The 12,978-nt window shown below is 45.5% G+C and overlaps 1 protein-coding gene across 1 annotated transcript in view; it reads left to right on the top strand.

Moving 5' to 3' along the window:
* Positions 1 to 2,011: 2,011 nt before the first annotated feature.
* Positions 2,012 to 12,978, top strand: part of nrg2b (neuregulin 2b) — a gene marked incomplete at both ends in the record, with an annotated part of 42,986 nt that continues 32,019 nt past the window's right edge. The window contains one exon of the mRNA XM_079269287.1: positions 2,012 to 2,420. Coding sequence (XP_079125413.1) covers positions 2,012 to 2,420 — 409 coding nt within the window. The remainder of the gene's footprint in view (positions 2,421 to 12,978) is intronic.

Raw genomic sequence — 12,978 nt, 5'->3', positions numbered from 1 at the left:
CCTGGACTGGAGAAGCAATCCCAGTAATGTGGAACCATCAACATTTGACAAAAAAGAAAAAACTCTTAGGTACAGTGAACACGGTGACAAACCTTCAGTGCAACAATCTGGCTGTGGCCTTCAGTCTGTATGAGGTAATGTGTGATTGGCCTGTTGGGACTGAGCACTAAGCCTGTCAAGCCTTTCAGCACCATGGACAGAGACCGGTCCATAATGGCACCCTGCTGATGGTGAAACGGTCGGATGGGGCCCATCCGACCATGTAGGTGCATACTGTGATGAAATGGCCTCTCGTACATTTTCTTTATCATCCCAGCCATCTATAGTAAGAAAAACCTGTCCACATGTCTCCTATATATGACATTATATTTCATCCATTTCTCAGCACGGAAGGCTTTCTGACCTCTAGCGAAGGGCGCACATGCATCGGACAGGGAGGGAAAGACGAATCTTATGAATGGTTCGATTGATGGATACAGAGATGGAGGCAGGGGAGTGATTTGCTGTGGAGGGAGGGGGATCCTTGTGGTCATCATAAAAAAGCCTGAGCATATTGTGTAAAGCTCTCTTTTCATTGGTGGAGATGCGTTCAATAAAAGCTGTAGCTGAGCAGGATTGGCAAACATATTTGGGTAGAACGTCTCTCCAGCACAATACCCACAGGTTGGGGTAACTGCTGCCCCCACTTGTTGCCTCATATAGTCGTAAAACTGCACAGTGTCCCACAGAAATATGAATGAACTGCAATGACTCGCATAATAGTGTGGAACATGTCAGGTTTGGGGTGTGCTCTCCTGCGGCGCGCAGCGAGCGCATAGCGGACATAGAGGACATTTAACGCTAAAAGTCTGGGAACTCTGAGCTCGCCTCGCCATGCCGACAAATCCATTGAGAGAATTTCGCAGCGTTAGTCATCGCAACTATCCGCAGTGTGGGTATTAGTCGCCTATAGCCTCTCTTGCACCTCTCGCACCGGAGATCCACAGTGGGCGCCGTGCAGGGGCTTGGCTACAGACGCACTCCGTGTCTGTGCACTGCGTGTGCGATTTTCTCTCTCGCACCCACACCCGCAGAGGTTTAACACAGTCGACCAGCATGGTCACATGCCGTTTGGGTCGGTGGCGGTGTGCGCTGGGTGCCCGGGTCATTAGGGTGTTTGCGCAGGACGTGGCGAGCCGACGACAGTGACCGGGCAGGTGATGTTTGCTCACGTAAGCCTCTCGCGTTTGATGAGGGGCGCAGGGGACGCGGCTGGAGGGTGCGCGCTACTGTTGCATCGCCTCACCGGATAACCGCTGCTATCTCATCCTGTCAGTCTGTTCCACCCCGGTTTTTTTTTTTTTTGTAATTTTCTTTTTGTATTTTTTTTCCTACCGACTGATGGGGTTTACTGGAGTCGATCGAAATAAGTGGATAAAGGACCTGACCTTGCGTGTGCGTGGAGTGCGTATCGTTTCTTGTGATTCCCCTGTACGCGCAAGCTGCTTTTTCATTCCAGAGGCAATGCGCCCACCCATGCGATGCTAGCCTATTAGCTGGAGAGAGAGAGAGAGAGAGAGAGAGAGAGAGAGAGAGAGAGAGAGAGAGAGAGAGAGAGAGAGAGAGAGAGAGAGAGAGAGAGAGAGAGAGAGAGAGAGAGAGAGAGAGAGAGAGAGAGAGAGAGAGAGAGGTTTCAGCCCTGGATTCGAGAGGAGGCTAATTTACGAGTCTTGTTTTGCCTTTCAGGAAAAGGGGAGATAAGAGGGGGAGGGTGGTTGGTTGGAGGAGAATGCAGCAATCACATTTTTAAGCATGCAGAAGCGGGCCGTTTCCGGTTCCTAGGCTGGTGTGTCCCCCCATCCGAGGCCAGCAGCCGTATGGGGAAAGCAGCGGCAGACACAGATGGCATGGACACTTCCACAAGGTCTGCCGCTCTGCCCTGCCTGCTCTGCCGGAGCCCGTTCGCCGCCGTCTCTCTCCTCCAGCTCGCTCCGCCGCCCAGCAGCACTGCAGCACAGCACAGGCTGACGGCATGAGGCTTGATCCAGTGCATTTCTCCATGCTGGTCATCGGGGTCTCCTTCGCCTGTTACGCCCCGAGTCTCAACTCCCTCCAGGACCAGGCGTACCGATCCGCCGTGGTCATCGAGGGCGAGGTGCGCTCCTCCCCGGAGAACGTCTCCTCCCGCGAGCCCTACAGTGTGAATGTCAAAGTGCTGGACGTGTGGCCCGTCAACAGCGGCGGCCTCGAGAGGGAGCAGCTCGTGACCGTCGGGGACTTCGGTTCCGAGGCCCCGTGCACCACGGTGGAGAAGGACCACAGATATATCTTTTTCATGGACCCCACCGCGGAGCCCTTGGTATTCAAGGCATCGTACGCCCCTGTGGACGCCAGCGAGCCGGAGCTGAAGGATGTGGAGAGAGTGTTGTGCGAGGACTGCGGTAAGTTTAAGGCTTTTCCGTTACACCTGCCATGCACTCACACCGCACCGTAACAGCAACTGAGGCTGCCATGGCGATGCAAGGAGACGGTCGCCGCTCTCTGGCGGCGCGTGCACGTGTGTAGTCTACATAGTGTGTCAGCGTGCTCACATATGCATGCGCGCGAGCCGATTGGCACTTCGGTACTCCATCACCCGGTCACCCATCATGAAATGAGAAGCGTGAGAGGGAACGCGTGTGTGCACGTCGGTGTGTGTGAGAGAGACAGAGTTAAGCCTCTTCGTGAACCCTACGTTAGAGTTAAACCCCAAACAGCAGGTTCCTTAGACGAGATCAGTGGATACTGAAACTTCCGTGTAGCCTGGGTTCCAGTAAGATCAGCATCATCACATCATTACAGTGAAGTAGTCTGCAGAGTAGTGTGTGTCACAGAGAGGGGTCGTTAGGCAGAACATGTGATGAGAATCAGGCACATGAACCTCATCGAGAGGTAACCTTTTCAAAACTTTGAATAGTTGCCTACAGTCAGTATTCTATGTCAAATCCGTAGCTTCTTAATATCAGTTATGACCGTGTTGACTGCAGTGACAGTCTGTTGGTGGTGGTAACTGTTCAACTTGTTTCAAGTTTCCATCACATCTGCCATTGTGGGTTTTTCTTATCTTGCAGGGCAACCAAAAACAGAAACTTCTTTACCACTTCCTGGTTTTTAAATGACTCTTTTCTGTGAGTGGTGGCTAAAACTCTGTGCAGCGGCTGGCCAGGCTGGTGAGAAACTGTTTAAGTTATTGTCATCAGAATGGCTTTAATAAATGAACAATCTGAACCTGACACAAGAAGAAAAAAAGAGACTGTGATAAAGATTGTGCTCTTTTTCTCTTTTCTTTCTCACATTTCCCCCGTATATTTCTCTCTAACATGGAGAAAAAATTGTCTTGAATTGACCCTTTTTCATAGCAAAGGTATAAAAAAGAAAAGGTTTAAAATCAGGGTCCGCTCCTCAGCTCAAATAATAAACTGAGCAGTGTGAGTTCTGTCTCTTGTATATCATCCAATCTGCTAGTTACAAAGGCTGAGGTCTCTTACTTTTTTCTCTCTCTTACGAATTCCTTGTAAGGACAATGCTGACTTTATGGCAAATCATCTCATTGATCCATTTCATTTGTGTTTTCAATATTTAAAATAAACTGCTTTTGATACGATGTAATTACGATGTTAAAGCATCTGCTTGTCCCGTGTCAAACGTGGTAGAAGTACAAAGCCAGGAAGTGAACCACTGCTTCACAAAAGAGAAGGGAATAAGATCTCAACACATTTCTCCAATACAAGCTTTAATATCACCACTGTAAACATTTTGGGGTTGATCGTCTCTGTTATATGAATGTGAGGACAAAACCTTTTCAACAATGTAATCATACGAAGGCTCTTTTTCCATTTTACTATCCGGAATCAACATCATTTCCATGCAAACCACCAGTGTGTGTACAGAGTTGAATCCTAAAAGGGAAGTAACTCAGAAGTCTTCACAAAGGCTTCATCCGGCATTTGAGCTAACAACGTGATGTTCTATTTTTACCTCCGTGACATCCTAAAATGATCAAGTCATTGATTTATGACTGTGCTGTTGCAATCAGGCTTCCGTCTAAAACACATTTTCTAGCCAGGGATAAGCTCAGGAGAGGAGATACCCACTTATGAGCTGAATCACCCCGTACACACACACACACACACACACACACACACACACCAGCAGCAGCCAGAGATAGAGAGAGAAACACAACCTAATTAGACCCTGCACAGTGTGTGGTGACACAGTAGACCCGCACTGTGGCAACCAGAAGCCTCTGAATGTCCACAGCATCACAAGAACACAAATGTGGCTGTCCATCGTCGCCTCTGCTAATTTCCCAAGATTGATTTGGATTCATCTGCCAAAACTAATCACAGAAGTACAAAATCCACGGCCAGAACGAGGTTAAAGCAACGCTAATCACAAACGTATCACTTTTCAACATGATTTTACTCATGTTTAACAACAGGAAACCAACATTCAGACATTATGACTTGTTGGAGCAGAAATGCAGCTTCAAGTGTCTGCTTGTATGCGTAGTACATCTCAAAGCCATCAACTGTCAGTGAACTATTTCAAAATGTTCTCCCTCTGCAAACTCCCCCTCCCCTCCCTCAGTTGGAGCTCACTCACTGGCTGCTCTGACACTTTTCATTGGGTGGATGCAGTGATGTCAGGGTGGATGTTTAATGAGCTACGACCGAGCGGGACTCCTGGCCAGGGATCCGACTGGAGATGTGCAGGAGAGGAGACTGTAGGAGAATTTCCCTTGAGACAGAAGTTACTGCAGCTTAAAGATGGGTTGGGGTAAGGGGCGTGTCAGCAGACACACACCCTGAGCTTAACCAATCCCAAACCTATTCCAAACCAGCCAGCCAATCACAGCCCCGCTGCTGGAACACCCACTTCTGTACACACTCCTATCAAATAATGCCAACATTCTTATATAATAGTGGTGCATTTTTCATTTTTTTTCACGATTATACTGTAAAACCTGTGTTTGGGTTGTATGGAGCAAGTTCTTATGATTCGTTTTTTACAGACAGTTTTGTACGGTTCTGTGTGAAAATGTTATCTGATATTTAGGAAACGGTTATTTTAATGTTTGAATGGTGTGAACCAGCCAGGTGGAGGTACACCTTTTAAAGCACTGCATGGAGTGCAGGTTAAATCTCTAAACTGCTCATCCCCCTACTCCGCCTCCCTCTCAGATCTGCTGACCAATCACTGCTCTCCATTCCAAGCACCCAGTTAAAAACGAAAGGTCAAGCATTTTTAGCTGTCCCTAAATTGCGGAATATTTACTAATATACTGTGGGCCCTTGCGTCCCTTCTCATGACTAATCTCAGGTCTCAGGTCAATCTCTTAATTGACCCTTGGCTAAGACCCGCCCCCGCTGCCACTCCATCAAGCTGTCAGAGCTACCATGGAGCCCACACTGTCACTAACCACATCACATGGCGTTCCAGACAGAAGACAATGAATTCAAAGAACAACACTGTTCCTTTAAAGCCATGTAGGTCTTTATTTACTGTTACAATCATGAAAATTGACATGCTAATTCTAGTTAATGATGCGCTAACATGTCCTGTTATAGAAACGTGGATCTCCTTTTAACCTCTCTGGGTAACTAGTGTCACTATTACACTATTACACAACGTTTAGCTCCAAATCCACTCAACCAGCCTGAAAATGAGGAGAGACGATCGCATGAGAGTCTAGGGAGCAGAGCATGAGTTGGTGGACCCTGGTCAGTGCTGGCTGATATACGCTACGATTGGCCAGTCTGCGTTCAAGTGCCAAACACAAAGAGGATAATACATAACAGTAGGCTACAATACCATTACCATTTACCGTGTGCCGGGGAAAACCACAGTGCTGCTGTTTCCGTTTGTCAGTTTTATGTGTGGCAAAAGTACAATCATGTAAAACAACAAAAGAGTGGCCTTCTAGCTACTTTGTTCAGCTTACTTGCTATGTTTGTAGACTAGCAGCACCTGTCTGATTTGTTGAAATGTAGAGACCTGCTCTAGATATTTCTGCGCGACATGATTAGGTAAAAGCCACGTTATGTCAGTTTTGACATCATGACAGTGGTATAAATTGCTAATATCTCTTTTACAGCAAGCTACGGTTGTGCAACGTTAGGAGCACAGACCCCTCGCTGTGAGAGAAATGATGAGACAGTAGGTGTTATTTATTTATTTCGCACTGTAAAAGATAGCAGAGCCATCTTCCCAAAACAGCCAATGTTGTGGCGAGAGCAGTGAGGTTTCTCACGACTGTTAATGTTGTTGAGCATAGCTAACACAGAATACAGCTTGATGAGGCAAAATTGCGAATCAGACTCGACTGTCTGATGTGAAAGAATGGAGTACAAGCTAATGTAGAATTCCAGGCTATACAGGAGTTGAGCAATTGATAGGGAATCTGAAACCACATGTAAGGCCTTCACCGCCTTTCTCTCACTACTCTCTCCCCGTTTCACTCAGAGAAAGCAACTGAGTTGTGTGTGTGTGTGTGGACGGCTCGCACTCTCTCTCTCTTTTAAAAGTACAAAAGCATTCCTGTCTAAGATCCAGGATCAAGCGTGATGCAGGTCTCCTCTGATCATTGCTGCTGGCGTGCCTTTTGAGATACATTGACAGTTTTCTTCCTGAAATAGCTTTGTCTGATGCCCAAACATGCACCTGTCACTGATGCTGTATCTAGTGCTGCATACCTCAACTCCCATGCTCTCACCCCCCCCCCCATGCTGTAGCTGACTGTAGCTGAAGTGTGTGGTTGAGCTTAAGCCTGCCATCCTGTCAGTCAGCCACACAAAGAGAGACAGGGGGGGGGGGGGAGAGATCTTCAGCTTTGATATTACAAATAGATGCCGCAATATTGCACATGTAAAACTTCCGATAATAGCGAGGGCCTCGTTCCACCCCATTGAGAGTGAGGACACTTCAGTTCATGGATTGTTTGATCGTATCTGGAATGTCTAAAAACAAAGTCACCGCCACTCTGTAAACCTTACCTTCGTCTAGATCCTCACGCTTTTAGTGTGACTAAAAATTCCACATGTTGGGAAATATGCTAAGATTTTAAGTTAAGATCTATCATATGTGCATCAGAGTCAGCTGAACCACGTCGGACAGTTAAAAAAATATGCCCACCAACTCCTATAAAGCTCACCAATCTCCTTTCGTGTAACCTAAACAAAAACCTGCGTTCACCGACTGTATCTGCCAGCATGTGCTACAGCGGCAGACAGGGCTGGGAATCGGTACTCGATATGAAATCAGCCAGTAACAAGTAGTTTCAAAACTTCTCAGTCACGCGATACCTGCATTTGATCTTTTTTTTGACCCCAGATCTAGAAAAAAAATGACTGTTTCAATTAATGAATTTGTTTACGTTTTGCTCACAGCCAATCACCACAAGTGTTCTTTGATTGAACAAAGATTCAACACACAAGTCATTTTGTGTTCGTTGTTGGCTTTAGAGGTGTGTGTTGGTGCATTTCTGCTCCGTCTAGTCTTTATCCTAAGCTAGCCTAACTGACCTCAGCTCCGTACTTACTTTAACACTGGCGGTGGTGTCAAGCTTCTCATCGCACTCTCAGAAACACAGTGAATGAGCACATTCACCTTCAGAATGATTATTGTGACCAAGCCTATGATATAGATCTCAAAACACTCAAAACTCTCATAGGATCAACCAAATTGACGGTTATGATTCTTGCTAAATTGGAATGTATGTTCATGTAGTTGTGTGTGTGTGTGTGTGTGTGTGTGTGCGTGCATTCAAAATATTCGGGGTGTAACGGTTCACAAAATTCACGGTTGGGTTGGGTACGATACAGTGGAGCCACGGTTTGAAAACTATAAATGCAGAGAAATGTACTTGATTTTAAAATATATTTATTCATTACAACTAACATCATGAAGTTATTCTCTGACTTTGAACAATGATGGAACTATACCTGAGTGACTCATCTTCTGGGGTGTCTTCTTAGCAACACATAAGCATAAAAAACAAAAGCTGCTCCTTAATGTTATGTAGTATTGTTACTTACATCTTGCAAGAGAGATTTTTAATCTCAATGGGACTACCTGCTTAAATAAAGGTTTTAACATTTTTTTTTTCAATATTTTCAATATTTTCATTCAAACGTATTGTTCGGTTCGTCATGCGTACCGAACCGTGAGCCTCGTACCGAAAGGTTCAATACGAATATGCATATTGTTACACCCCTAATAATTATGTATGAGTGGTATCGAATGCGTAGTGTAATTGCAGATTAGAGAGCATGCATATGAGACTATGTTGACTGCCTGACCCATGCATAGCAGACTGTGTTTGCATGTGTGTAACTCCGGCACCCTATCAGCAGCAGTATCATTTTTCCGGGCTAGCTTGCAGCGCTGTCTCTCCGCTCAGACTCGCGTCAGTGTGTACTGCAGCTGGAGGGCAGAACCGCTGGGGCATTGATCGCCAAATCCCAGAATTAGGAGATTTTTGCTCTGGCGCAGCATATCAAAAACAACCCTTGCAACAGGAAACACATCCGAGGCCGCACCCTCGAACAAGTCATTAAACCGTCATCGGTGAATTTAAGCTTTCATCGTGGCTTTCTTTGGTGCGAACACCTTTAGCTCTGCAGTGAACGATTGTCTCCATTAGCCGAGGGATGACAGAGAAGTGTTTGTGGAGCTGGACCTGTACATTTACAGGCCGCTCTGTGCATCAATCACACCGTTGTGTGTACTGGGAACAATACTTGGTGAATTCTTTAATTAAGAGGCATTCCACCTTAAGCCAGAGAAAAGGTGGCACTCCGACGAACATACATACGGAACGTTGATATGAATGCACATGCAAGGAGATGCACTGGTTGAATCAGTGACTTTACAAAACTGTGTGACTGTGTGTGTGTGTGTGTGTGTGTGTGTGAGGTCTCTCACTTGTCTGTCTCATCCTTTTCCCCTCTTTGTTGCGTTATCTGTGTCTATTTCAGACACCCTCTGTGTGTCTCTCTCTCCTCCTTTCTCTCTCTCTCTCCTTCTGTCTCTCTCACTGTCCTTGTCTCAACAGAGCATTATACCTCTATACACACACACACACACACACACACACACACACACACACACACACACACACACACACACAGCCATGCCAGATAGCTGTTACTGTTGCTGCTGCGCTGCAGATGCCCCAGTGTGCTGTCATTAGCAGGGAGATCTGGGGCTGCTATAAATTATGCACACTGAATGACAGAAGGCTGAGGATTCCTCCGCTCTCCTGCATGTGCGTGTATATATATGTATATGTGTGTTGTGTGTGTGTGTGTGTGTGTAGAGAGAGAGAGAGAGAGAAAGGATGTATATACCACGTTTTTGCTCATTTATGTACGACTGACATTACACTGATCAACTTTTAATGCCGACGTGTGTGTATTAGCACGCTTTTCTGCACACTCACGACTGCCTAACTCATGTACATGTCCTTCGGATATGTAGCATATATGAGTGTGTGTGTGCGTGTGTTCTTTCTTGTGAATAATGTATCAACACTCGCCTTTTTTTCCAGCAGTCAGCCTTAGTATAAAACTCTGACACATGCCTCTTAAAGGGACCAGCCCCAGTGCCACATGGCTGTTTGTGAATGAGATAGGTTGTTGTGTAACCCCACTTACACACACACACACACACACACACGCACACACACGCATGCAGATGCACTGCACACACCACCCACACACTAATGCGGCTGCCGCTGCACACGCCCTCCACACTGCATCAGCAAAGTGTCTGTTTCATGGATTTGGCCGCTGCCCGCTCTGTTTCTCTGTTCGGATTATTTCACAGCAGAATTAGATGAGACATCAAATTCAGAATTGAATAATTGGAAACGTTCGAGCCAAGAACCTGTCAGTTGACATTCCAGATGAAGCATTTAAAAAAAGTTTGCTTCTGTTTTGATGAATCTGAGTCGCCCGACTGTTGTCTTGGAAAGCCATTATCATCTTTGGCATTCTTCTCCACAAGTAGCTGTGCCCGACTGAATGCCTGGTATTCATGAAGTTGTAAAAAAGTTTTCAACTGTCACGCCGGTTCAGGCTTCATCTGCTCTGTGTCACATCCAATGTGTTTTTAAGCAAGGAATTCAACTAATCGTCCCTCTGAACCTCCATGTAAACACGAGGAATGGTGGGGAATGAGTGCTCCGCAAATATTTTTTGGGCAAGAAAAGGGTTAAAACATCCCTTTGGTTCGATATCGCGCTGTCTTGGCCTCAGAAAGGCGTGGGCTATCTTTATCTCTCTCTGTTGTGGCGATCTTTGATGGTGACAGGTGGAATATCTTCATCTGTCTTCCAGATGTCCTCAGCCTCTCTAGATGGTATCTCTGATCTATTATAGGCTTGTAGTAGATACTGTGTGCACTATGTGTTTGTTTTTGCATTGTTGTACGCTTCTGGGTGAGCAACATAGCTTTTGAGAAGTAGTGGATCTGCATTTGATTTGGAGGGATTGAGAAGATGTTGGCACTACATTTCATATCTTATGAAATAATATTTTGGCTTCTTTTTTTCAGTTGCTTTGGAGATACTGAGATTTCTTTTTTTGGCAATTATGCTGCAAATCCAACAACTTCCATTTTTTTATACCCATTGGCAGAAAATAAGGAGCTTGTTCCTCCAAGCATGGCTATGAGCGGATCTGGCTCCAAATTCTTCCCAAAAGCCTCTGACAAACAATGAAAAATGCTTTTCCAATGTGTGTAAAGTTTACTACATGACCAGAATGAATGTAAGTACTGATCACAGACTTTGATGTTGGGGTCTGACTATATGGCTTCAACATGTGCTGTAGAACAAAGAGTCAGGTCTTCCCTTTTGCAAGCAAATGTTTCATCCTGATTGTGGTTTGATGAGCACCAAACCTCCTCTGAAGGAATTTCACATTAGGGTGTGAATTTCCTCCCCCCCAAAAAACTATGGGCTCCTGAAGTCACCTGAATGCACCGCTGCAATCTCATTGTCCGAGAGCCAAGAGACCCCAGGACCCCTGTGGTTCAGCCACTGTTCGACAAAAACTACCTGCAGCCCCCACCTCAATGCTTTTTCCACCAATCCCTCCGGGGTAGAAGGAGGCACGCAGCAATGTTGTTCCTCCTTTTAACCAAAATCCTAGGTTTCACAGTTATATTCACTGGCCGAATTCACCAAACTGTCTATTTTATCTTTGTTCGCATCCACGAAGCGAACCCGTTTAATCCTGCAGAAGTGAAGAAGCAGACTTCTTCAGAACGAGAGACAGAGAATTTCCACTCTTCACTCTCCACCAAACGCCTCGTCTGCTCCGGCCATGAGGACGCGAAACTCCCTTATCCAGACGACAGCGATCCTCTCTCACCGAGAACATCCCTCCCTCGGCCGTGCTGCCCGAGCCCACGGAAGCCCAGAAGACTCCCCTCGCTCACCACGATTGCATCGTATCGTTAGGCAAAATAGAGTCTGGGCAGAGTTAGAGAGAGTTCATTTGTTTATTTTGTCTTGTTTACGTGCTTAAAATACTGTTCATTTTTATAACGAGGTGTATGCTTAATAATCGCCGACACTAACGATCGCTGAGATCGTAGGGGTCGTGTAGAAGTAGCGTGTATTCCATGTTACTGTGATCTGTGTTGAAACAGCCGCCTAGTGAGATCGAAGCTGCTTCTCATCAGTTCAGGAGGTCAGAACCGCCGGCTGAGACAAAGAGTCGCTGTTCTCTCCCCGGGCTGAGAGAGCAACCTTCAGTACTCCTGCGCGGCGCAGAGGATCGTAATCGCTTGTTTTATTTCATTTTGTTTTGTTCCTTTCCCTTTTACTAACTCACACACACATATAGCTTTGAGCTAATCTAGCTACGTGCTGAACAGCTACTAGCGCATGTAGACACCGGGTCTCCTGTTGGCTCTCCGCCATTTTGGGTCCCGCGCATGAGAGACGTCACCACGTCACACGTCACTGAGCTGTTCCCTCGCTCCCCCCCCTTTGCTCTCACACACACACACACCCCTCTTTTCAATAGTCTGTTGATTTTAGATAGCGTGCTCATGAATGTATAGTTGTTGTTAGTTTAGATATTAGTTGACTAGATCATTAGTATTAGAACTTAATAAACTCTGTTATATTTTAAAGAGCAGCTGTCTGTGATTACTTTGTGCATGCGTATTGTGATAATAACTGTATATGTGGTCTGTGCTCGAACTTAAACCTTCACTTGCACTCTGAATGTGTAATAGTACTCAGACTACTGACATTGTGAGTGAACACTAATTATGAGACTTAGTTTTATCGTTTGGTTATTGGTCCTTGTTCGCAGGGTGGTGCCCCGTTATTATTAATAATCATTAATAATTGTTGCTGACATTAATAATTCTATTGATGTCAAGAATTTAGTTTCTTCGATGCTGATAACCCAAACACGCTCCTTTAAATTCCCAACATTGACATACAAAGACATTGATTATAAACAGGTCAGACCTCCTTCTGGGCCATTCATTTACAGCCAGTGAAGTTATGTTTATCCGTCAAATTCACAATATATGGAATAATGCATCCGCAAGCAATTGAACAGATAGTGTTAAAATATTTTTACGGTAATTAAAGGTAAACGGTAAAATGATATTTCCACTGTGTTTCACTATGGCCAGTAAAAAAACTCTCACTGCTATTTGATGCTGCCAACATGCAAAGTTGCCAAGTGCAGATTTAATCCTCAATAAACATTTGTCAGTGCAGCGCGTTCATTTTAGTGGATGTGGGAATGCCGATGGGGATTCAATGTGCAGCAGTGCCAGTCAAACAAAAGGCCAAGAGGCTATAGTGAGACTTCGAAAGTCTCTATAGCCTCGCAATTTCGTATCATACTTACTTACATGATGGAGACATTTCTGCCTCCGAAAAATGTAAAGAAAAATGGAAGTCAAACTTAAATACGCACAAAGCTT

This window comes from Melanostigma gelatinosum (genome assembly GCF_949748355.1).
Source record: "Melanostigma gelatinosum genome assembly, chromosome: 5".
NCBI classification, from domain to species: Eukaryota; Metazoa; Chordata; class Actinopteri; order Perciformes; family Zoarcidae; genus Melanostigma; species Melanostigma gelatinosum.
Note: the sequence above shows the minus strand (reverse complement) of the source record. Positions and strands in the feature narration are given on the sequence as shown.